Source organism: Esox lucius, chromosome 19 (assembly GCF_011004845.1).
Source record: "Esox lucius isolate fEsoLuc1 chromosome 19, fEsoLuc1.pri, whole genome shotgun sequence".
NCBI lineage: Eukaryota > Metazoa > Chordata > Actinopteri > Esociformes > Esocidae > Esox > Esox lucius.
The window spans coordinates 30,632,804-30,659,014 of record NC_047587.1 but is presented as its reverse complement, the minus strand read 5'-3'; the positions used below and the strand labels follow the sequence as shown (position 1 = coordinate 30,659,014).

General features: G+C 45.3%; 1 protein-coding gene across 1 annotated transcript in view; it reads left to right on the top strand.

The window, feature by feature from the left end:
* Positions 1-26,211, top strand: part of plxnb2b (plexin b2b) — a 125,563-nt gene extending 99,352 nt beyond the window's left edge. Inside the window, exons 3-37 of the mRNA XM_010864830.4 lie at positions 2,094-3,232; positions 3,487-3,675; positions 3,872-3,997; positions 5,010-5,110; positions 5,521-5,647; positions 5,885-6,041; positions 6,223-6,334; positions 6,857-6,968; positions 7,160-7,261; positions 7,465-7,560; positions 7,961-8,048; positions 8,295-8,476; positions 9,081-9,229; positions 9,443-9,554; positions 10,095-10,231; positions 10,762-10,944; positions 11,516-11,609; positions 12,355-12,561; positions 12,725-12,910; positions 13,240-13,376; positions 14,463-14,563; positions 14,742-14,971; positions 15,185-15,366; positions 16,038-16,104; positions 16,324-16,470; positions 17,306-17,462; positions 19,115-19,215; positions 19,322-19,406; positions 19,561-19,709; positions 20,038-20,198; positions 21,082-21,229; positions 21,343-21,407; positions 21,527-21,602; positions 21,994-22,068; positions 22,458-26,211. Coding sequence (XP_010863132.2) covers positions 2,096-3,232; positions 3,487-3,675; positions 3,872-3,997; positions 5,010-5,110; positions 5,521-5,647; positions 5,885-6,041; positions 6,223-6,334; positions 6,857-6,968; positions 7,160-7,261; positions 7,465-7,560; positions 7,961-8,048; positions 8,295-8,476; positions 9,081-9,229; positions 9,443-9,554; positions 10,095-10,231; positions 10,762-10,944; positions 11,516-11,609; positions 12,355-12,561; positions 12,725-12,910; positions 13,240-13,376; positions 14,463-14,563; positions 14,742-14,971; positions 15,185-15,366; positions 16,038-16,104; positions 16,324-16,470; positions 17,306-17,462; positions 19,115-19,215; positions 19,322-19,406; positions 19,561-19,709; positions 20,038-20,198; positions 21,082-21,229; positions 21,343-21,407; positions 21,527-21,602; positions 21,994-22,068; positions 22,458-22,562 — 5,583 coding nt within the window. The 5' untranslated portion in view covers positions 2,094-2,095 and the 3' untranslated portion in view covers positions 22,563-26,211. The remainder of the gene's footprint in view (positions 1-2,093; positions 3,233-3,486; positions 3,676-3,871; positions 3,998-5,009; positions 5,111-5,520; positions 5,648-5,884; positions 6,042-6,222; positions 6,335-6,856; positions 6,969-7,159; positions 7,262-7,464; positions 7,561-7,960; positions 8,049-8,294; positions 8,477-9,080; positions 9,230-9,442; positions 9,555-10,094; positions 10,232-10,761; positions 10,945-11,515; positions 11,610-12,354; positions 12,562-12,724; positions 12,911-13,239; positions 13,377-14,462; positions 14,564-14,741; positions 14,972-15,184; positions 15,367-16,037; positions 16,105-16,323; positions 16,471-17,305; positions 17,463-19,114; positions 19,216-19,321; positions 19,407-19,560; positions 19,710-20,037; positions 20,199-21,081; positions 21,230-21,342; positions 21,408-21,526; positions 21,603-21,993; positions 22,069-22,457) is intronic.

Genomic DNA, 26,211 nt, shown 5'->3' with positions numbered 1-26,211 from the left:
TGAGACGCTGTGTTCCGCCACAGCTCTTTGAAGCCTCCTTAACTCCAGTGTTCTGGATTAAGCTGCTGAAAAAGCATGAAGAGCGATAAAGAGGAGACAGGACACATCCTGTGAGAGAACGAGCTCTTTAAAAAAAAAAGTGTGCTTATTCTTTACAGTGACCCACCCCGCTACATCTAAAGGAAATTTGTGTAACAGCAGTTTTTTTTTATTATTTCTCATAGGGAGTAAAAGATTTGCATGAATAGGCAAAAGAGTCTTTGAAGTTGTGGAAGTAAATCGAGCTGAGTTTTCTGTCACCCAAGTGAACGCTTCCTGACAATTCTAACAACTATTGTAGACTAGCCTACATCTCAGTTTGGAAAAGCTGCTTTTCTGTTTTCACAGTCTGTTTGATAATGCACTCACTGTACAAAGTCAGTGGCCCTAAATGATATGCTAGGCTAGAGAAAGCCGCCAATGACATTTAGAAAATCCCTTTTTTTGTGGGGGGAGGGATTTGCTACAGGAATGTGGATAGCTAGACTGACAGCAGATTATGGATGTTGTGTAAAAAATATCAATTCATGAGAAATGGAATACTCTCTTTATAGACATGTCATATAAAAACTAGTATCACGGCAGGGTCACAATAAAATGTGCTGTTTTAAATCCGAAGTTTAAAAAAGCCTTTATTAACCATATTCAAAGTAAGAATAATCCAAACAAAAGGACAAAACAAGAATAACCAAATTATTCATTACTCTGTGATCTACAAACTACATACCTCATGATTGTTATATAGAAATGCCCAACTATCCATTATGCTTATTGGCATTAGTAAGATTACCGGAGGCCATAAACGTACCAGGTCCCAAGTAACCCTGTAAAAGGTTCATCTCATGGGAGCTGAACTACATCCCAGCCTAGTACATGAACATGTCTATGATCTACGATATTTGTAGTGTGACCGGAGACACATTGAACCGAACACCGTTATTCTCTCTGTTAAAGACCAAAACACTCCTGTTGGGAGGGAGCTCAGGGAGCACGTTTCTAACACAGTTTCAATTTAAATGGAATTGTTTAAGGGTACGAATTAAAAAGGGCAGATAGGTTTACCTACACAAATGACGCTTCGAGAGGTTGTGAAATGAAAAAGTGAAATAAAATCAGGGAAATAGGGGAAGGACGGACCCTTTAATGCAAATGGGAGTAGGAGCTGAAATTAACCGGGCCCCGAGGGCAACTGTCTAATCAGTCCTCTCCTCACTTAGTGCTTTGAGAGAAGGCAGGTTAACGTAATAAAACACCAATTCACCAGAAGCCGTGCCCATGCCGCCTTCATCCTTCCCTCCTGTAAAGCTTCATCAGGGGTTTTCAATTTGACAAGTGTGGCTTTGGGCTTAACTGCCCGGGTGAATTGAGCAGGACCATATCTGTGCGTGTGCACTAGCGTGTGTGGTTGCGTGCGTGTTTCAGGACAACACAAAAGTGGGCTATTGCAGATTCAGCCACCTGCCGTTCAACATTAACCACAGTGTGGGCAATGAGTAGCAACGGTGGAGGATGCCTTTGTCTCCTGCTGTGTGCTAGTGCGTGGCTGTTTCGGGGTTTCAAAGGATGCTGTGTGATAATTTTACACCATTAAACAAAGCAACTTGCTTACTGAACATATTGCATTTTCTCTTGCTAAAGAGTGCTGAGGACGACCATGGTGGAATCCTGCCAAGCTGCATCGACTGCCAATGTTTGGCTTTGCGTTCTACTTCTTGGCCTTATTTTATTCAGCCGTGGGAGTTTCTCTGTAAAGTGTATCCGGTAATCATTTCGATATCAACTGAGATCATTTGAGAACGTGGCAAGGGACGTTGTTTTTTCTGATGTACTTACGTTAATTACTTTCCCTCATAACCTACTGCGTGACCCATGACCCAAGACCTACTCGACCGCTCTGAACGACCCCCTTTATCGTAACAGCTCCTTGATCGTCGCGTTGTGTTGTCTCATTAGCAACATTCTAACCAATGCTGTCCTGTTTCAGGTGTGCAACACCGCTCGTTTGTCTGGTCATTCAGTAACACCTCCAACCCTGTCTTTCTCTTTCTCTCTAGACATGGCAAGCCGGTTTCAGGCCGCTCCCTTACTCCTCCGTCTCCTCCTGCTCTGTCTACCCGCTGCCGGCGGCCAGCAACAGGAAGAGGCTGTCCTGCAATTCCTCTCCAAGACGCCCATCAACAACGTGGTCCAAGACCCCAGCAGTGGCCGTGTCTACCTAGGGGCCGTCAACACCATCTACCAACTGGACTCAGAGCTGAACGAGCAGGCCCGTGCCGAGACGGGCCCCAAGGAGGACGCCCGCACCTGTACCCCGCCTGTCTCGGCGTGCCAGGACACCAAGCCCACCCCGAACGTCAACAAGCTGCTGCTGGTCCACCCGGCCAACGGCTCCCTGATTGTCTGCGGCTCCCGTTACCGGGGAATCTGTTCCCTGGTCAACCTGACCAACGTGGAGCAGCAGCTTTACTACAGCGACTCCAAGGGCGAGAGGACGTACGTGGCCAGCATAGAGGATGGCGTGGCCGTGGTTGGCGTGATGTCCACGTACGTCAGAGACGGTATCACCTTTGACGTGTTCCTGGTGGGGAAGGGCTACGGCAGCCTGGACAGCTCCAAACTCATCAGCACCCGGATCCTCCAGGACTACCGCGATTGGGTGGTGTTCGAGAGCATCATAGAGGCGTCGACCGTGCAGGCCACCCCCTTCGTCCCCAGGTACATGCACGACTTCCGGCACGCCTTCAAGGAGGAGGGATTTGTGTACTTCCTGTTTTCCAGGACCATGGGCAGCACCGACAACAAGAACTTCAATTTCGTGTCGCGGCTGTGTGAGGAGGACCACCACTATTACTCGTACACAGAGCTGCAGCTCAGCTGCGGCCTTGGGAATCGGTACAACAAGGTCCAGGCTGCCTACGTGGCATCTCCGGGTAAAGAGTTGGCCCGGGTGATGACCGAGTTGGGCCAGTATGGCACAGTCCAGCCCGAGCACAAGGTGCTGTTCATGGTGGCTAGCCCGGACGAAGACAGCACTGACTCGGCCCTGTGCATGTACCCTCTGAACGCCATCAATGACAAGCTGGTGGAAATCATCACCGCCTGCTACAGCGACTCAGGCAAGATCAGAGATATACCCGCTGTGGACATCCCCTACTCCTCCAAGACAGACCAGTTCTGCACCTCCCGCATTAGCGTAAGTAGCTCAGCCATCATGCCTCTGTCGTCCGGCTTAATCATCCACTTCAAAGGGTACGCCAGAACAGAAGAGCGAGTCAGTGGTTTAAAAAGAATTTCCCTTTTTAATCAATAATGCAAATATGTGACACGTGGTGTTGGATTTTAGTTCATTGTTTTCCTGGGGGTTGGGGTGGGTTTCCTGAAAGGTTCATGTTGGCTACAGCTCTCATCACATTCCCTTGATAGATGGCTTGCTCTCTCCCTTTGCAGAAAGACACACTGAACAACTTTAAGTGTGGGGCAGACTTCCTTCCCTCTCCGCTTGCCAGTAAGCCGGAGTTTGCCCTCCAGGTAGAAGCGGTCTTCACCAAGAATGTCCTACTGACCGCTGTCGCTATCGCTGTAGAGAACGACCACACTATTGCATTCCTGGGGAACAGCATGGGGGAAGTGTTCAAGGTGAGGACAGTAGGGGGATGGGATGTGGACAACTTAGTAACTAGAGGAGGCGATGATATTGTTGTTGGACAGATTGTTTTGTCCAGGTTGTGTTCCATTAAATAAGCATAGCGTGTAATAAAAAGCAGCTGCCGTTTTTCAAGAAAGAGACTAGCGTGTGGTGTGTTTTGAGAACCGTCTGGATGTTTCTCTCTAGGTACATCTGACTGCCAGCCCGGAAATGTACGGTCGATGGCTAGGTGACCCCACAAGGGAGCGTGTCAACAAAAACCTCTTCTTCAGCGCCAACTACAGCCACCTGTATATCAGCACAGAGAAAAAGGTGTGGTTGGTCTCCATTCCAGATCTGCACAAACCTCCTGGCAGTACTCTTTGTCAATGTTGTTGACAGAAAGGGAACATCCCAGCGTGTATCAGGAAGTCGTAGGGTTTGTGTTGACTGTGCAGAAATAAATCACCAGAGTGCCTTGTGGATGTCTAAGTTACTGACATGCTAGTATCTCTGACGTCTTCCAGTAAAGATGTTTGTCACATGGATGTCTAAGTTACTGACATGCTAGTATCTCTGACGTCTTCCAGTAAAGATGTTTGTCACATGGATGTCTAAGTTACTGACATGTTAGTATCTCTGACGTCTTCCAGTAAAGATGTTTGTCACATGGATGTCTAAGTTACTGACATGCTAGTATCTCTGACGTCTTCCAGTAAAGATGTTTGTCACATGGATGTCTAAGTTACTGACATGCTAGTATCTCTGACGTCTTCCAGCAAAGATGTTTGTCACATGGATGTCTAAGTTACTGACATGCTAGTATCTCTGACGTCTTCCAGTAAAGATGTTTGTCACATGGATGTCCAAGTTACCGACATGCTAGTATCTCTGACGTCTTCCATTAAAGATGTTTGTCACATGGATGTCTAAGTTACTGACATGCTAGTATCTCTGACGTCTTCCAGTAAAGATGTTTGTCACATGGATGTCTAAGTTACTGACATGCTAGTATCTCTGACGTCTTCCAGTAAAGATGTTTGTCACATGGATGTCCAAGTTACCGACATGCTAGTATCTCTGACGTCTTCCATTAAAGATGTTTGTCACATGGATGTCTAAGTTACTGACATCCTAGTATCTCTGACGTCTTCCAGTAAAGATGTTTGTCACATGGATGTCCAAGTTACTGACATCCTAGTATCTCTGATGTCTTTCAGTAAAGATGTTTGTCACATGGATGTCTAAGTTACCAACATGTTAGTATCTCTGACGTCTTCAGGTGAGCCTCTCTGACGTGTCCCTGTAAAGCTGCTTTCATGTTGACTGTGTGTTATTGTCCTAGATCACCAAGGTGCCCGTGCAGAGGTGCCACTTGAAAAGAGACTGTCAGTCCTGTATGTCACTACGGGACCCCTACTGTGGCTGGTGTGTTCTACAGGGCAGGTAAGCAGATGTGCACGCTCCTAGTCATCTGTGCAGAGGACCAGGTAAGCGTGTCTTTCACACCCATGGCGCTTTAAACAGCCCTGGATAAATCCTGCCCCCGTCAGTGTAGCTGTGCACTCGCTTTAGTGTTTTACTGCTGACAGTCCCCAATTGTGTTTCTGCTCTACTTCCCTGTTTCCGTGGCACCCAGAGCAGAGCCATATAAGGAGAGTTGAACTCTGCCAGTGGCTGTACAATGCACAGTGCATTCTATCAGCATGGTAACTGATAACACTCTGACTTTAACTATTTCAATAGCAGGAAATTATGGCCGTTTGGGATCAGAGGTCACGGTGATACAGGAAGTATCGTCTGACTGACGGACAAACGGGGCAGTGAGCAGTGGCTGATGGGTGCTTGTGTTCCAGGTGTACCAGGAGGTCTGACTGCCGGCGAGCGGAGGAGAAAAATGGCTGGTTGTGGAGCCCCAACCAGCAGTGTGTGACTATCAAGTCCTTCCACCCACCCAACCTCAGCTGCAAGAAGACCCAGCAGGTAGTGCACATTACTGGGATTGGCCCCTGGAAATCTTCCCCCTTGATAAGAAATAATGAGAAATGTTTCCGTTTTCACTCAGAGACCCGATTGCTCTGAAACAATCTGCACCCTATTGATCCGGCATGGAAAAATGAAAACTGTCTGATTACTGAGCCAGGCTCGAGCTCCTCTGACTGTGCTCTCACTCCCCTCTGTCCCCCTACCCCTCTCTCTCTCTCTCTCTCTCTCTCTCAGGTGACAATCATCGTGCCTTCCCTCCCCTCCATTGGTCAGGCGGACCGTCTGCGCTGTGTTTTTCCAACCTTCATGAGCGAGGCCACCATGTCCTCCACGCAGGTCACCTGTTTCCTGCCCAGCCCTTCGTCTTTACCTGCCACACCCGACAACCAAGGTTGGACATCCCTCTCAGCCTTCCCTGGCGATGCTGTCCTGTAGGCTGTAGCTGCTTAGGGATCATAATGTGTTGTCATGTAATCAGGGAAAACTCCCAGTCCGCTGTGTTACAGAGGCCTAAACAATGGGAAATTCACTGTCTTTACACTGACACTCGTTGTTCCTCTCTGCGCCTGTAGATTTTGTGGCGGTGCCCATAAAGATCTTCTTTAATGACACTGTGGAGCTGGCGACAAAGGATTTCGAGTTCTACAACTGTTCTGCCACTGTGAGGAGGGCAGAGCATGCACCGTGAGTTAGATCTCTACACCCTCTGTTGAACTTCACCGCAGTGACGTATTTAAAAAAAAAAAAAACTGGTGTTGGCAACCTGGATGGAAATGAATAGCAGCACGTGAACAAATGAGAGAACAGTTTCAGGGGGTAAATTGTGATGCATGACTGATATTGGAATTGAATGCACCTCTTGCATTTTTGACTCTTTTTTCATTACCAACCAGAGAAAATTGCTTCAGTTTCATTTTCATTAATCAAAAAATGAAAGTCGATCTCCTACGTATGTTTTTTTTTTCTTCCTCCTTGCTTCCTATGCTGTTTTCTCATGCAGAGGAAGTGTTTTGATGAATGGGCTTTGTTTATCAGAAGTTACAGAGATATATTTTACCATAAACAACATGGGTACTTTTGCAGGAAGAGCAAAAAAAAAGACAATGTTTTTAAATGAGATTGCCCACCTGTTGTGTTTTGTATGCGTGTGTTTGTGTGTGTCGTGTGATTTGTGTGTGCATGCACATGCTGGTGCGTGCGTGTCAGGTGTATGGCGTGTGTGGCCAGTCCATGGGGCTGTCAGTGGAACATACAGGACCACACTTGTCAGGACATGGATGATTTGGTTCTTGGCCCTCATATCATCAAACACAGACAGGTAGGTGTTTATATACGTTGCCAAGGGGTCATGAACGCTTTTGTTTAAAATATCAGTTTAGTTAGACCACAGATGCGTGATGCCAACTGATTCATTTGCCAGTTTAAAACGAGTGTCTGCTCAATTACCCAAATGTGAAAGTAAAATCGGTATGTGCATTTTGGTTTACCGCTGTTTCCGTCTGTATTCAGGGGGCGAAGTGTCCCCAGTTTGAGAACCCCGACCCTTTTCTCATTCCCGTGGGGTTGAAAACCACCATCAGCTTTGAGGGCATCAATGTGAATGTGTACCAGGTAAATAAACCGGATGTTTTATATAAAAGCTACCGTTCATATGTTCCCACAGAGTAGCCCTTGAATGATCAACTCAGTAGACGCTCAGAATATCACAGTTCACAGAACAATGTGGACTAGTTAATTATGAATCGAATTTTAATCACCGTTGAGTGAAGCGCTAGATGGCCGATACTGAAGTGACCTCTGTGTCTCCTCTGTAGGGAAGGACATTCACCATCGGCACAGAGCTGATGAGGAACATGGAGGAGGACGTCAGGTTTGAAGCTGGGCACTTTTACAACTTCAACGGTTTTAACGTACGTCAGCGCGGCTTTATGCTCAACACTTTCCCGACCTCTGGAAGGGGTTCAGGGTTAATGTTGCATTGGTCCATATATCGCACAGTTTCTGATCACTTTACCTCGTTTGTATTAGACATTATAGCACCCCCCCATGGACAAAAAAATACGGTTATTTTGAAATCCTTAAAAACAGAATTACCTGTGATTGGAAAACATTTTGAAACACTACAGCGTTGGGGACCATTCCCCAACCCTTTTCAGACATTGATTTCTTTCGCTGCTCTTGAATGGCTGCCAAAGTGTGTTTATAGAAAAGTTTTCTCTGGCAGGAGGATCCCACATTTTGGAAATGTGAAGTGCCATTAATCACTTGTTTCAGAAACTATTAATAATTCATTTGGTTCCTGTTTTCTAGTTTTCTTTCAATAAATCACAGGAGACCAACGTTTTCTTCTACGTTAAGGACAAAGAATCAGGCAAGAAGATAGACAGCACACTAAATGGTAAATGCTACCTGAATACTACTGTATGCAACTCTGTTGCAAAGGACTAGGTGGACCGCAGTGACTTGTGGGGAGGACTGTCATAGTGATATATAAGTTAATACAATGACAAATTGCTACATTTAACTACATACTCTTTTGCAATTGACTAAGTGGATTTTCAAAATGCCGCTTCGGACAGGGACGGTTGAGATGAACGAGAGCAAAGCCAATGTTTTCTAAGGTGTCCCTGTCCTCTCTCCTCAGTGACCCTGTACAACTGCTCGGTGGGCCGGGAGGACTGCAGCTTGTGTAAGAATGCAGATCCTAAGTACAGGTGTGTGTGGTGCACCGAGAGGAAGTCCTGTGTCTATAAGACGCTGTGTACAAATGAACAGGGCAAAGAGGATCCCCAGGAAACCGAGTGTCCTGACCCACAAATCACTGAGGTGAGTATATCAGCCGCTATACAGTCTCAGCCCTTTGGTGACACTCCAAGAGCATTTGTGGACTTTCAGCCCAGGGCATTTTGATGGTAAAGCTGAAGAATACTCCACATTAGTTTACTATTTATTTCTCATGAAACGTCCTGCAGTTTGTAATGTTCACATCTTACTGTTTACTCGTTCCAATTCATACATTGTTACACATTTACTAAAAGGGTTTAAGATCCCCGAGAGTACCCAGAGACTATTAAACAGATATGCTAATTACTTGTCTTTGAATGTGCAACAATATTGACTTTTCATCATCGGGGCATTTTAAACAATCACTTCGTTCATTGGTTGTCTATTTCATCTATGTAGGCGCTGACAATTGGATCAGTCCACCGTCTTTTCATTTGCTATTGAAAGCCCTTACACAATAGGGGGCACCTTTTTAATTCTCAGATCTAAAGAGTGAAAGCAGTCTTTCACAGGCGGTCTGGTTACATCCTGCACACGCTGGTGTGTTATTTCACTGCGCTGCTCTGTAAGCTACTGTATATGATAATCTAAAAGCTGGGTACTGTTTAGTAATCCGAAAGCCTTAAGTCTTAAATCTGTTTCCCAGATCACCCCTCTCTATGGGCCCTTAAAGGGAGGCATCTCTGTAACTATCAAGGGTTCCAACCTAGGCATCCGCAAGGAGGACGTCAAGGCCATCCTAGTGGTGGGGGTGCCCTGTGAACACCAGAAAGACAAATACGCCGTCTCCACCAGGTAATGCACCGACCCGAGGGACAAATGCCCTTTGTAGTGGACTGCTTTTGCCCAGGGACCAACAGCCACACGCACGGCCCCCCTTTCTCAGAGGGGGTGTGTTTACAGAGGGTTGAAACGGCACCTGAATTTGTGACGTATTCTAGAGTGTCCTGTGACAACCCATTTGCTAATGTATTCTTGCACTCTGACGTTTGTCTCCATGGTTTCCAGGGTGGTGTGTGAAATAGACTCCCTGGACTCCCAGAGCGCCACCAGGGGGCAGGTGGAGGTGGAGCTGGAAGGAGGGAAGAGAGGGACGTCCTTGGCTGTCTTTACATTCCGGGTAACGGACCTATCACACTTCAGCCGCGGTCTTCCAAGTCGGGGTGGGGGGTGGACTTGTGCGGTGGAAAGTGCTTTTGCCGGACGTGGCGTTATCATGCCCATTGTTACGTTTTCAATTTCACAGCTGTACAGACACCGTGTCACAGAGCTCCTTATCATTATGTCACTTTAGTGTAATATCCCAACACGCTACCATAATGTTCTGTTGAATGAGCTACTCTAGCACCGCCACATTACGCTGGTAGGTCGTTCACAGAATGATAAGATGATGTAGATGCATGTGCATTATAGTTTAACAAGATGCTATATGGCGACTCTATTTCCTCTGGTGCCTTAACAGGCTACATTGGAGCAATTTCACTGTGTGTTTTATTCCTCGCACGGCTTACGCACCACCGCGGGGACCACTCTGCCTAACTATTTACTCAGCAAATTGAAGGAAATGCAGAGTGTTTGTGTGTGTGTGTGCGCTTTAAAAGCCTAGCGGGGTAAAGATAAAACAGGAATTAATACTCAAGTTATTTTTTTTATTCTCCAGGACCCCGAGGTCCACTCTGTGCATCCAGCCAAGGGCCCCAAGGCCGGGGGAACGGTCATCACCATTTCTGGCTCCCACCTGAATACAGCCACCAGGGAGGACATCACCGTCACTATCGAAGGGGTGGCGTGCACTGTGTAAGTACCACTGGCCGCTGCATTCTGGGTAGGCAACCAATGTCAAGCAGGTTTGCAGTTATCAGGCGGCAGATAGCCCACTGGTCAAGAGGGTTGTGTCAGTAAATTAAAGGTCACTAGTTCTAATCCCAGAGTCGAGCTGAAAAAAGAATAATGATCTGTCGTGACGCCCTTGACCGAGGCACTAAACCCTAATTGCTCCTCCTAGCCACTCTGCTATATAAATAAAATGAAAATCGGGAAGCTGGATTTGTATGTGTTCCCTTTCATCCAACTGTTTGACACGATGGCGGGCAAAAGAAAAAGGGCCGTGAAGTAAAGTGAACAGAACTAACAACGAGAAGGTTAGGGTTGGGGGTGCATTTGAAATTCAACTCATGAATAAAACATTTCGACATGGATTTCTTTAATAACAAGCAAACTAATTACCTCCGCTGTCATGGTTCTGTCGCGTTGGTCTCCTGCGCAGCGTTACCCCAGTTGACCTCTGGTTCTGAGCGCTGCGTCCCTGGCTCTGACCTTGTCCACAGGGAGAGTTTCGGTGCGACCATCACCTGCAAGACCGGAGAGTACCGGGCGGACAAGGTCCCCTCTGACCTCCTTCCGGTCACGGTGAAGTATGGGAAGAGCACTACCACGACCGTCTCTTCAGCCTTCCAGTTCTTGGAGAACCCAAACATCCAGGACCACCAGCCCAGGGGAAGCTTCGTATGGTGAGTCAGAGCCATGTTAGAGTCTTCTGCATTCTCACATCAGACAGCAGTCTGTCAGCACTGAGACGTGACGCGGTAGAATGATGCCACCTGTGAAAGAAGACGATGAAAGCTTCCCTGGAGTCTCATTTAATGGCATTCATTTTCCAACACACCTGGCTCCCTCTCCTGAAACCAGTCAGGAGCCTGAAAATAACATGCAGTGTCTTCTGTGGGTGAAAGTTGATTTGAGCCTCACAGTGGGTTAAAACCATATCTTCAGAAGGGTGAAGTTATCAGATAAGCCACATGGTGGGTTAAAACCATATCTTCTGAAGGGTGACGTAGTCAATTAAGCATATTACATATTTTTCTTAGTATATTTTAATTAATCAATTAATGCTCAGTCTACTGTTTGTATGCTGAGTCACTATTCTTATCCTTATTTGTTTTGTATTTCTCTTGTACAGAAATTGCAGCACCAACAGACCAGAAAAGACTCCTAGTTCGTTGTGAAACTTACTTTGCAATAAAACTCTTTCTGATTCTGATTAAAATCCTTTGTCCTTTTGTGGTGGTGATGTTGTTTCAGTGGTGGGAGGTCTGTCGTGGTTACCGGCTCTGGATTTGACCTGATTCAGAATGCCATCATGAAGGTCAATACCTCTACTAACATAACTTCTCAGGTATGGCTGTCTTCCTCTTTCTCCCATCTTCACTTTCTCTTCCTGCCCGCCTTTCTTTTTTTTCCTGCCTCTTTCTCTCTATGAATTAATCTGTCAATCAGACTAGACTGGCTGCAGTTCAGCCATAAGCCGTCCCTGTATCTCAGAGTCCCTCTGGAATATTACGTGCTCCTCATAAACTAACTTTCCCTGATGAGGAAGATGCCATAAGCCCACATTACTGCCTCATCCTGTTATCCTCCTTACACACCATATTTCCTTAAACCTGGACGATTGCCGTAAAAGCTCTGATTCACCCAGAAATAATCAAGCGAGTTGGACTTAATGTCACACAGTGCAACCAGAGCTGCTGTAGGGCCTTGCCAACGCAGACTCCTGGCCCTGATGCCTTGGGAAGGATAAGCAGAGATTTTATTCATTTCATTTACAAGCTAAATTTAATACAGGAATTAAGGTTCCAGCAGATTATGTGGTTAGGCTAGGCAGCTCTGCTCCTCTCTCTCCCTGGGTAGCAGGGACTTGGGGCCCCACAAACTGCTAGCTGATAAAGTTTACTTCTTAAAGACCTTGGCTGGAGTCCTAATCCTTCCATGGTAATATTCTGTAAATTCTCAATTAAACATGTAATTTAGGCCTGCAGTGGTGGCCTCGCCCTAAAGGAAATCACTATGGAGATACATGAAGTGATTAATAAACAGGCGCGCATCATCCCTTCATTTCTGTGGGTCCACCCTTCCTTCCACAGTACGTCCAGAAGGCCGTGAGTAAGAACGACACGGTGCTCCAGTTCCTCTCCCCTGCCGTCAACGCTTCCTATGAGTCGTTCAAGACCTACGTCCAGCTGGACAACTACGAGAGGGAGCTCACGCCCTTCGATTACCACCCCGACCCTGCCTTTAACCTCTTCGCCAAGCCCATCATCATAACCGAGACCTCCATCATCTCCGTCACTGTGAGTAGTAACAAAACTGAGAGGGTCCATGCAGTGACCGTGTTATGGCGAGGTTCAGGAGTATCCCAGATCTCTGTTCCAGTTCAGGTCCATGCTGAGGAAATCCTCCCGTGATCATAGTTATGTTGTCTTGAATCATGGCTTCTGGTACCCGCCTCTCCAGGGTCGGGGCTTCTCCAAGGCCATGACAGCCAAAGAGGCCCAGGCGTTTGTAGGGGACGTCCAGTGCATCGTCAACACCCTACAGGATAACAAGCTGTTCCTGGACCCCCCCTCCAGCCAGCCACGGGCCCGCTCCAAACGTCACCGTAGACGCAGAGACACCAGCTCCAACTCTTTGGACCTGCTGGTCAGAACAAACACACACACACACCGATATGAATCTCTGTGGTGATCAATCTCTCTCTCTCTCTCACACACATACACACAGATATGTATCTCTATTGTGATTGGTATTTCTGTCTCACGCGCACACACACACACACACACATACAGATTGGACCACACAGATACATGGATCTGTCTTGCCTATCTTTTAACTTATCTATAGTCACTGAAAGAGGGGATATTAAAGTCTGCTTTCAAAAATAAGATTCAGATTAACTTGTCAGGTCAACATTTGTTTGATGTTGTTCTCCCATCTACAGTATTGATAACTGCTTGTCTTGTGTGTCCCAGATTAAGTTTGGAAATGGAGAGTGGTTGGTGGGCTCGGTGCACTATGAGAGCAAGTATGAGGTGCCTTTCTTCATCATCATCCCAGCAGTCATCGTTCCCATGTTACTCATCATCCTCATCTCGCTCTACTGCTACAGGTAGGCTACACAGCTATCCCACAGGCACTACAGTACAACACAGCTAGCAGACAGGACACTACAGTACAACACAGCTAGCAGACAGGACACTACAGTACAACACAGCTAGCAGACAGGACACTACAGTATAACACAGCTAACAGACAGGACACTACAGTACAACACGGCTAACAGACAGGACATTACAATACAACACAGCTAACAGACAGGACACTAAGGTACAACACAGCTAGCAGACAGGACATTACAATACAACACAGCTAACAGGCAGGGCACTACAATACAACACAGCCAACAGACATGACATTACAATACAACACAGCTAACAGACAGGACATTACAATACAACACAGCTAGCAGACAGGACACTACAATACAACACAGCTAACAGACAGGACATTACAATACCACACAGCTAACTGACAGGACACTAAGATGCAACACAGCAGACAGGACATTACAATACAACACAGCTAACAGCCAGGGCACTACAATACAACACAGCTAACAGACAGGACACTAAGATACAACACAGCTAGCAGACAGGACATTACTAAACAACACAGCTAACAGACAGGACATTACAATGCAACACAGCTAACAGGCAGGACACTAAGATACAACACAGCTAGCAGACAGGGCACTACAATACAACACAGCTAACAGACAGGACATTACAATACAACACGGCTAACAGACAGGACATTACAATACTACACAGCTAACAGACAGGACACAACAGTACAACACAGCTAACAGACAGGACATTACAATACTACACAGCTAACAGACAGGACACAACAGTACAACACAGCTAACAGACAGAACACCACAGTACAAACATTTTAAATAATGATAATAATGACGATAGTTTTATTAAAATGTTATATTTTTCACTCAATATAAGGTTAGATTCAAATGATTGTTTCAGTACAAGATCATGCTGGTCAAAAATAAAACATTTGTACAGCCTTTTTTGTCCATATTTATCAATGGTGACAATTATTGTGGAGAACACCGTATGTTTGTGTCTGATTTATTTTTCCTTTGCTCGTCACTCGGCCTGTTTGTGTGTTGTGTGGCCAGGAGGAAGAGCCAGCAGGCTGAGAGGGAGTATGAGAAGGTGAAACACCAGCTGGAAAATCTGGAGGAGAGTGTGCGAGACCGCTGCAAGAAAGAATTCACAGGTACTATATTATAACAATCGCTGTTAAGCACTATATCTCATCAAACGTTATTCTACCTGAGGTAAAATGCCTCACCTAAACGTCTAGGTGTTGTCACTGGGACATTAGAGTGTGTATTAGAGTGTATTTAATCGTAAGAGTTTTAGGATGACATACTGAGATGTTTCTCCTCCATCAGACCTGATGATCGAAATGGAGGACCATACCAATGACGTAAGTGAGGGTCGAATCCCCTTCCTTGACTATAAGACCTACACCGACCGGGTCTTCTTCCTGCCCTCGAAGGACGGGGCCAACGACGTGATGATCACAGGCAAGCTGGACATCCCCGAGGCACGGAAGGCCATCGTGGCTCAGGCCCTCAACCAGTTCTCCAACCTGCTCAACAGCAAGACCTTCCTCATCAATGTAGGTCCACTTCAGCCTTGCCAAACCAGCCGTGTGTGTGGAATCAGTTAGAAGCGGTCCAGGGCATTCATATTGAAGGAAAGGAGACAAAAAGAGAGATTCAACATTAATGATAGTCACCTACCATTGTTAAACGCGCAGGATTTAATAACAGGCTATGTCAACTGGACTGTCATTAACTGGGTCTCCTGTCGATCTCAACTGTGCATGTAGTTCATCCGGACGCTGGAGGGACGTCCAGACTTCACTGCCCGAGCAAAGGTATACTTTGCCTCCTTGCTGACAGTGGCTCTGCATGGGAAGCTGGAGTACTACACTGACGTTATGAGGACCCTGCTGCTGGAGCTAATGGGGAACTACGTCGACAGCAAAAACCCCAAACTCATGCTGCGCAGGTCAGGGGCCTTCCTCTGTAGCTTTAAGACTTGTTCTGGTAGCTCTACCTATTGGTACTTAAGTTCTGGTAGCTTTTGTAGCTTCACCTTTGTTTTGGTAGCATAACTTTTGGTCGATTTTGTTCTAGACAAATTCACAAGTTTGCAGCAGAAAGGAGGTTCTGCACAGTGTTTAGTAGCCTAGACTAAAAGTTATTGGGTTTGTGTAACATGGACTGACAGCTGCACTCAAGAGTGTTTGTGTTCTACAGTACAAAGTGTGTAATTATCCCCAATAGAGAAGCTAATTATACTGATTAGTCCTATGTGCTAACATACTCAACCTACACATGACTGTTCATTAGATGTGCTAATGCCTTACAATGGGTCCTGTGAATGCAGAGTGGGTACAGCAGTTAATGCTAAATGTTGCTTTGTATTAGTGTTTTGGAAATGTCAGTCATTTATTTGTTCTGTAGGTCGAGGTCGGCGACCGTCAAAGTGACGCAGAGAAGGCATATGTCACTCAGTCCTGTAATTTGCCCTGTCTCTAGGTCGGAGACAGTCAAAGTGATGTGGAGAAGACATATGTCACTCAGTCCTGTAATTTGCCCTGTCTCTAGGTCGGAGACAGTCAAAGTGATGTGGAGATGACACATGTCACTCAGTCCTGTAATTTGCCCTGTCTGTAGGTCAGAGACCGTGGTGGAAAGGATGCTGTGCAACTGGATGTCCATCTGTCTCTACCAGTTCCTCAAGGTAACAGCATGTTTCTTTGAGTCATTGATTATTACATTTCAAGGTTGCGTTCGAGAGGAAGTATGAGCCCTGACATTTTTGCTTGTACGACTGTGCGCGTGTCAAAGGGGTTGAGAGAAGCGATGTATACTTAATGTCTCATAGCTTATATATTTTCACTTTAATGGATTAAGTGTGCCAGAGTGCTCTGTTTGTCCTCCGTCTGTGTGTGGTGGTCAGGACTCAGCAGGGGAGCCTCTGTATAAACTGTTCCGGGCCATCAAGCACCAGATAGAGAAGGGACCTGTGGACGTACGAGTGAAGAAGGCAAAGTACACTTTAAACGACACAGGCCTTCTAGGAGACGATGTTGAATACTGTGTCCTGGTGAGTGGCGCCACACTGTTACCACGGTTACATAGAACCCCCCCCCCCCCACGTTCCTCTGAGTTTGTTCTGACAGCCCTTTCAATGTTTGTCCTCATCATAATTATGTGTCGCATCCCTGAACCCTTTATATATTTTAATACGGTGCCTAAACTGGAGCAACTCACTACCCTTTCTCATCGTTCTGTACTCTGGCTACCTACACAGAGGCAATTTTAGTATTGAGTCAATTATGTGTCACATCCATTAACCCTTTATTTTTTGTACTGTGCGGTGCCTACACAGAAGCAATTCAATACCCTTTATTGTTATACGAAACTGTGCCTACCTACACAGTAGCAATTGAAGTTCTGACTCACTGTACAGTATATATGCTGAACTCTGTGTAGCATTTCTCTAATGCCAGATCATTCCCCTGTAAGTATCTCTAAATGGAGGAACCCTGCGGTAATTCATTTTCCAAGGACATTATTAAATTATACACAGCTACAGATTCAGTTACCGTATAGCTTCTATTCTTGTTGAGTTGAACAAGAACGGCGCCTTGTAATGACAAAGTCTTCCACATTGTACTTATTCAATTACACAGAATCCCTATATAATCGGTAGTGTCTCACTGGAAGGGTCCCTCATTTTAATGGTCTGAACTATGAACTGTGTCACCTGGTCAGAGTAAAGCCAGGGAGTCACCTGCTGACAGGTGACTGCTCGTTAGTCAGCCTAGGACGACAGCACCTGTCAGGTGTCAAAGACCACATCCTGCCTTCTGTAGTTGCCACGGCAACGCTGCCCCAGCGGGCTCCCCTGACGGTGTCGGCTCTGTTCCTCCAATCAGACACTGCAGGTCCTGGTGCACGGGGAGGGGCCGGACGTGACGCCTGTCAAGGTGTTGAACTGTGACACTGTGTCTCAAGTGAAGGAGAAGATCATTGAGGCTGTGTTCAGGAACTTGCCTTACTCCCTCAGACCCACGGTGGACAGCGTCACTCTGGGTAAGAAGAGAACTCAGAATCCCAAACAACACACAGTGGGGAGAACAAGTATTTGATACACTGCTGATTTTGCAGGTTTTCCTACTTACAAAGCATGTAGAGGCCTGTAATTCTTATCATAGGCACCCTTCAACTGTGAGAAACTGAATCTAAAACAAAAATCCAGAAAATCGCATTGTATGATATTTAAATAATTAATTTGCATTTTATTGCATGACATAAGTATTTGATCACCTACCAACCAGTAAGAATTCCGGCTCTCACAGACCTGTTAATTTTTCTTCAAGAAGCCCTCCTGTTCTCCACTCATTACCTGTATTAACTGCACCTGTTTGAACTTGTTACCTGTATAAAAGACACCTGTCTACACACTCAATCAAACAGACTCCAACCTCTCCACAATGGCCAAGACCAGAGACCAGAGAGCTGAGTAAGGACATCAGGGCTGGGATGGGCTACAGGACAATGGGCAAGCACCTTGGTGAGAAGGCAACAACTGTTGGCACAATTATTAGAAAATGGAAGAAGTTCAAGATGACGGTCAATCTCCCTCAGTCTGGGGCTCCATGCAAGATCTCACCTCGTGGGGCATCAATGATCATGAGGAAGGTGAGGGATCAGCCCAGAACTACATGGCAGGACCTGGTCAATGACCTGAAGAGAGCTGGGACCACAGTCTCAAAGGAAACCATTAGTAACACACTACACCGTCATGGATTAAAATCCTGCAGTGCACGCAAGGTCCCCCTGCTCAAGCCAGTGCATGTCCAGGCCCGTCTGAAGTTTGCCAATGACCATCTGGATGATCCAGAGGAGGAATGGGAGAAGGTCATGTGGTCTGATGAGACAAAAATAGAGCTTTTTGGTCTAAACTCCACTCGCCGTGTTTGGAGGAAGAAGAAGGATGAGTACAACCCTAAGAACACCATCCCAACCGTGAAGCATGGAGGTGGAAACATCCTTCTTTGGGGATGCTTTTCTGCAAAGGGGACAGGATGACTGCACCGTATTGAGGGGATGATGGATGGGGCCATGTATCGCGAGATCTTGGCCAACAACCTCCTTCCCTCAGTAAGAGCATTGAAGATGGGTCGTGGCTGGGTCTTCCAGCATGACAATGACCCGAAACACACAGCCAGGGCAACTAAGGAGTGGCTCCGTAAGAAGCATCTCAAGGTCCTGGAGTGGCCTAGCCAGTCTCACAACCTGAACCCAATAGAAAATCTTTGGAGGGAGCTGAAAGTCTGTATTGCCCAGCGACAGCCCCAAAACCTGAAGGATCTGGAGAAGGTCTGTATGGAGGAGTGGGCCAAAATCCCTGCTGCAGTGTGTGCAAACCTGGTCAAGAACTACAGGAAACGTATGATCTCTGTAATTGCAAACAAAGGTTTCTGTACCAAATATTGAGTTCTGCTTTTCTGATCTATCAAATACTTATGTCATGCAATAAAATGCAAATTAATTACTTAAAAATCATACAATGTGATTTTCTGGATTTTTGATGACAGCAAGCCTGAAACACCTAGCACTATGTATTAAGTGGTGGGGGATGGGGATTTGAATGTGAGTCGTAGTGGTGGTGGATAGAGATTGGAATTTGAATCATAGTGGTGGATGTTCAGACTGATCTGCTGTTCTTTCCCCTGCCACAGAGTGGCGCCCCGGTTCCACAGGGCAGATCCTGTCAGACTTGGACCTGACGTCCCAGAAGGAAGGCAGGTGGAGGCGAATCAACACCCTGGCCCACTACAATGTGAGTCATGTTTCTCCGGGAACTGACTCTTGTAATGTCTCACAGAAGCCCTGATTCTGTCCTTTAACGGCTCAATAATTAAATAATTTGTGTGTGTGTGTTCTAGGTGCGGGACAATGCCACTCTAGTCTTGTCAAGGGTTGTTCACACTCATCACAACTACAACCAGAACCAGGATTACCAAGAGGAGAGTAAGTTTTCAATCTGAGATGACGTTAGGACATTATAACAGGTCTTACAATCTTCATCATCATCATCATCATGCATTATCCCTGAAGAAGCTAAGTATGGTGTTACTAAGAAATACCTTAATCTGCGGCGTATACTGCCTCTTCTGTCAACTAGGAAACGCCTTGTTGGAGGATGATAAGGTGTTCCATCTAGTTCGGCCGGATGAGCTGGATGAGATGAAGTCCAAGAGGGGCAGCATGAAGGACAAGTCCATGACCAAAGCCATAACTGAGATCTACCTGACACGCCTGCTGTCTGTCAAGGTACCCTAGCAGGAAGAACAGCAGTAGTACACAAGAAACAGCTTACAAAGTTTGAATAAGGAAAAGTCCTCACTGAGATTCACCTGAGTCGGCTGCTCTTTGTCACAACGGAACTGCTGTTCCTTGTTTCAGTGCATAGTTGCATTCCATTTCTGCATCAAAAGAGCTTTGAAAAAGCGCCTCGGTCTCGGAAAGGAGCCTTGTGTCCAGGTTTCAGGGTGTGCGTTGACGATGCGGCCTGGCTCCGTAGAGACACGGTGGCTAACGACGGGTTCCCTGACCTCGGCCCCATGTCTCAATGCGTCCGTCGGCCTGTCTGTCATTCCAGGGGACCCTGCAGCAGTTTGTGGACGACTTCTTCCGCAGCGTGCTGTGTTCAGGTGCCGTAGTGCCGCCCGCCGTCAAGTACTTCTTCGACTTCCTGGACGAGCAGGCGCTCAAACACGACAACGTGGACGAGGAGACGATCCACATCTGGAAGACCAACAGGTAAACGCGCAGACATGCACGGGCACATACACAAACACTCACAAGCCTACGTCTTTGGTTGGCTCTAAGGAGCACGCAGACTATGTAGTCATTAAGTGAATCGCAAATGTTAAATGTACTTCTCTCTCTGTGTCCTCCCACGGCAATCAAGTACATGCAATTAATGTCAAGTTGGTTAAAGCTCAAGCATCCGACCCAGCGCGTCGTGTGTAGATCTCAGGGATTGACGTGTGGATGGGAGAGCGGGAGGATGAGAGATGAGCGGTTTAATTATGCTGCACCACAGTCAGTCAGTGGGCTGGGCATGTACTTTGTTTTGTTCGTCAAACCAACCGAGGCTGCTCGGATTAAATATGAATGTGTGTATCAGCCATAACGACAAACAAACATGGTAATTATGTCCCCAGCTAATTTGATTGTAGCGTTATATCGCGTTTTCTTTTTTTCTTTTTTTCGCGAGTTGTTTTCTCCGCGTCCCGGGAGGCCTTAAAAACCGGCAAGAATTCCTTTGCCAGTCAGTCTCTATCGACCCAGCCTTTAAAGTGATCAGAGAGAAGTTCTCACAAGCTAATTTAGGATTGTTTTATATTCAAGACCACCCGTGCATTTCAGGGTTTATATGGACCTGTGTTTGTTTTCGGGAATTCTCATTAGCGCATTTATTTGCCTTTTTTCTTCCTTTACGTGTAATTTACTGATATTTTGAAGCCACCGAACCTTTGAAAGGGGAGGGTTTTGCTGTAGTCATTGAGTTTGAAACTAAACATGACACAACCTTCCTGTGAATGTGACCTTCACAAATGAATGACTGAATTGCTATGTTTAAGATGTTTAAACCGAAGTTGATAGATTGTTGGATGTAATTACTTTGCTCCTCCACCAGTTTGCCTCTGAGGTTCTGGGTGAACATCCTGAAGAACCCTCACTTCATTTTTGACGTCCACGTGACAGAGGTGGTGGACGCGTCACTGTCCGTCATTGCTCAGACCTTCATGGACGCCTGCACCAAGAGTGAGCACAAACTCAGCCGGGTGAGTCCAGAAGAGGATGATGAGGGAGATGTTGAGTCGATCGAAATATCTTGAATGTCTGTGAGGACAATACTATGATTTACTTATTTACCCCCCCCCCCCCCCCCTCCTAGGACTCTCCTAGTAACAAACTACTCTATGCAAAGGAGATCTCCACCTACAAGAAAATGGTTGATGAGTATGCATCACCAGCATTTCCCATGATGCATTTATTTTGATTCTTGCTTACAATGCTGTAAAATTGCGGGCTTGGCTGTATGTAATCTATAGTGATTGTAATCTTATCGCTCTGTCTAGTTACTACAAGGGCATCAGGCAGATGATATCAGTCAGTGACCAGGACATGAACACTCATCTGGCAGAGGTGTCTCGGGTAAGAAGCGCCTTGCTTTGATGTATGCTAGCATCCTAAATAGTGCACTCATCGCAGCATAGTGGACTACCAATGGGCCCTGGTCAACTATTGTTCCCTATAAAGTAGAGTGCTATCATTTTTTTCCATCTTCCTCTTCAAATCCCAAATATAGTCAGGCCCGGTCAGTACAAGTAACTTGCAGGTATAAACAAACCCCCCCCAAAAAAATATTGTTTGGTCCTCCAGGGCCCGTGTTGAATAGCCTTGATTTAGGAAATGCGGTTCCATTCGGAGAACAGCCAATGTCAATGGGTGCAGTGTTATTCAGTGTAAGTGAAGGTCATATTTTGTAGTCTTAGACTTGGTTCATTTCATGCCTGTCTGAATCGTTTGTTGTGTCCCCAACCAGACTCACACAGACAAGCTCAACACTCAAGTGGCCCTCTATCAGCTCTACCAGTACGCCAGCAAGTACTACGACGGGGTAAGAGGCCATTCCCTTCACCTTCCAGGGAGGAGTGCTCCCACAGCCCTGCTGCGCACAACCGCTCCTTTTTTCCCCCTTCATATTTTCAAATCGCTAGCTAGAGTGATTACGGAGACTTTTAAATGAAAATGGTCCTTTGGTTCTCCAAATGGCAAATTGCGCTGGGAATTGATTTTTTTTAAGCTTCCTCCGTCATTAATTGAAGCCACACTAAGAGGGCGCCGAAACAAAACAAATGAACAATTGAGATAAAATAGCCGTTTTTTCTTTTTTTTTTTCTCTCGCTCTCTCTTTTCATGAGTGCCCGTGCCAAAGGTAGTCCATTACGCCGTGACTGCCGATCTAATGACAGCGGCCCCTCCCTCTCTCCCCCCGTCTCCCTACAGATCATCCAATCCTTAGACGAGGACCCGGCCGCCCAGAGTAAACAGCTCACCCTGAGGCTGCAGCAGATAGCAGCCGCCCTGGAGAACACCGTGACCGATCTGTAACCACCGGAGGGGCCGGGGAGAACCCGCGAAGGGACGAATGGAGAAGGAAAGAGAGAGAGGGAGGGAGATGGGACCGCTAGTGTCCATGGGGGCTTATTTCTGCTGGCGGAAGAGAGAGAACCAGAGGAGGGCAGCCCTTGAAGGGCCTTGATGTTGATGATGTTGACACTGTCAACCCAGCAGGCCAAGAGTTAGAGGAATCTCAGAGTCTCCAGGGTGGAGCCCTGTGGGACCAAGGAAGCAAAGCGAAAGATTGTTTGGGAAGGGTCATGACGCCTTAACTTAAGTCCACTTGCCAAACTGAAATAGGTGGTTTTCAAATGCCAACTCTCACCGTACCCACAATGCAACATGGGCCCAGCCTTGAGAAATAAGCCCCTGTGACTGTCACTGTGCGGCATAAAGAGATAATCAGATGTTCAATTTCTTCCTGTGTAGAGACGTTTTTAAGAATTGTATTATATATATTTTTTATTGTGCAGTCTTTTTGCGGAAAGCTTTATAAGGAGAAATTATCTTTTTAAATGGACCGCCTTGTGGTGTGAATTGTGCGTGTATAGCCTGTGTTTGAATATGGGTTTGGGTGCGTGTGTGAGTGTAACGCCCTATCTGTCATTAGTGTCCACCAGTCACCCAGACACAAGAGTCGGTTCTCCCATTGAACTCCTCGTCACAAACTACAGGGTCCTGACTGAGGCAGGTTAACTAATTACATGACGTTCTTAGAAATCACAGGGAGAGATTTCGTTCTCTCCAATGATTGGTTGTTATTTTATATTCACATTCCTCAGAGCTCAATCGCTGGGTGTGGCTACCCATACACCCTTAGGTCCTTCCACTCAAAGATCAATATTACACATGTTACCCTGCGTAATTATTGGGATGGTAAACATTTAGTTGTTTTGGTTTTGTTTTCGAAATGTTTGGATTTGAAGTCAAGCGATTACATTGAGATTAAAGTCTACCAATTCTCCCCTGTTAATTGAGGGTATTTGTTTATGTTGACTTGTAAATTGACCATTTAACACATTATACCAACACATTATAGAAAATCCTCTGTTTCAGAGCAATGATAGCAACTTGGGAGTTTTTCTGGCAAAAACTTTCCTGATTGACCATGTCAATCTTCAAAGTTAAATTGAATTGAAGATACCTTTAATTGGCTGGATTTGAAACTTAAGGCAAACAACAACAAAATAAACAGACACTGAAGATTTGCAGTACAGGCCTGGCAGAGTTTCACCATAAAAGATTCCCAGTGGGGTCAATGGGTCACAGAATTTAGGTAGTTATTGTGTGCAAATTATATGGGGGCAAATACTAGGTAGTTGACTATGTATGGAAAGTGTTGTCCTTTCCATATGGTGAAAACAATGTACAAAAATACAATCTAAATTGTAGAATCTGTACTTTAATCTTTTGTAGTTGTTTAATCTCAAATTTCAGGGTTTGTAGTATAGAGCCAAGAGAAAAAAATGCTTATTGTCCCAAATATTACAGAGGGCTCTGTATATGTACCCCATGAATAAATACTGGTATTTGAGAACTTGTGAACTTGAGTAAGGAGAAATGTTCTGCCATTTCAACTTGTGTAAGGAAACAAAATCTGCCATTTCAACTTTTGACCACTGGTATTTAGAAAACAGTTAGTTTTCAGCTCCAATGTATTTTTATTTTTTGAATCCTCCAAATTATTTAATATATTCTAAATAGCATTAACTTACATTTTGTTTTACATGAATTGCATTTTACTCTGACACTAGTAAAGCATAAATCCTGCAATACCTTTAACATTTCTCAGACATTCAGATATTAATATTTCAAGGTGTCACTTCTATATAATATTACATTAGTTTTTTTTATATTTTATATAGAGTAGCGAAGCAACAATTCTTTATTACTTTGTGAAAAATAGAGAGAAATATACATTTTCGTAGGAATTCTCTTACAGTAGCCAACTAATTATTAGGACCATGCAACAAACTGTTAATATTGTTTTGTGTTTCTTTATGCCATTGGGTGCCATATTACCGCACTAATAAAATGATATTATTAGGTGCATTTAAGCTTTGAAAGGTACTAAAGAGAGTGGTACGTGTTTTTATGTTTTTAATAATATTTTTACAACATAAACCATCATTGGTACAATGTGGCACATGTCAAGTCAGTTCATATACTTAATAATGAATTGCAATATAAATTATGGCATTCTAGTTACCCAATGGTTATAATAATTGATTCCATTTGTATCACGCTTGTAATCATACAAAAACAATCTCAAAGTGCATGCGTTGACTTGGTGCCTGGTATGATTTGTTAATTGCTTTATAGGATTTTTGCCATTGACATCCGTTACCCTGCACCTTATCTAGGGACGCTTTAAGTACTCATCATACACTTCTGACCACTATTGTTTGAATTGACGAGCTCCCTGAATTCAGTCAGTGTGTGTGGTCTAGTCTCGGTTTGGACCTTTCAGTCCCGGACCCCAGAATGTTAGCGCTATTCCTGCCTTTGGTAGAGTTAGGTTTGCACAGGGCCTGTGCCTGCCGGCCTTCCTGCCTGCCACCACCGCGGCTAGCATGGCATCCTGGCACCCCGGCCAAGCCACATTTGGCACTGCCCACTCAGCACAGAACAGAGTGGCACTCTGCATAATGGCGTCAGCGGGGGTACGTTTGATCTTAATTGCATGCTGACTGCAGACTGCGTCCTCCTCTAACACTGCTCTTGTTTACCACGGCAGACTCCACTCCCGACGGAGTGATGCAAAAGCTTATTTCAAGCCTTTCTTTAACCAAAATGTGCCTTAGAGGATAATATTGTTTCTATTGTTCTATTGGTGATTATAACTAAGCGATTATAGTAATAGAAGACACAGCAATGTATTTGCGATCGTGATATGTGTGTGTTGTCAAATACTAGAAGTCTGCTGCAGCCTTTCCTTGCCAATCGGCTGGACACATTTCAGTATCATTTCCGCGGTTGCAGATTCGATGTGTATGTTTAATTTGGGTGTCTGTGGTGTGTGCTTATAGTAGGACTATGATGGCTATGGCAACAGCCCGAATAAACAAGTGTAAAGCAGAGGCCAACCGTAGACTGGTTTCCCCTAAAATGTCTGGCATTCCTAAATTAGTCTTAAGACAAAACATTTACAAACGTAGAGCATTGAGTATAGCGCAAACTGTTCCAATGGTGTTTTTTGCCACGTGATTCTAAGCTGTTCCTCTGTGTGTATAATAAATGACTGTATCTATACTCGACAATTACCTTTCTTACTGCTGTGCAGTTATTATTTTTATTTCTTGTTTCTTATAACATATACCTTTGTAAAAAAGAAAATAAACATGTTCAAATACTGTATTCTAACTGTATAATCCTATGCATTGGGAAGAATCCTGTTTGTTGTGCTGTTGTCGAGATCTTTCCTTTCCATGTGAATGTGCCGTGACATAAGAAAAATGGGACAGTGTGGAACCTAAATGAAAGCCAACATTTTTCTCATTTAAGGCAGCTCAGAAGACATTGATCATGTTACCTGATCTGTTTGTCACTGGATTACTCACTTCTCAGAGGCTTATGTGGATGGAGCAATTACGTACAGATTGCATCATACACTCCTCCATTAATAAACAGAGACATCCAT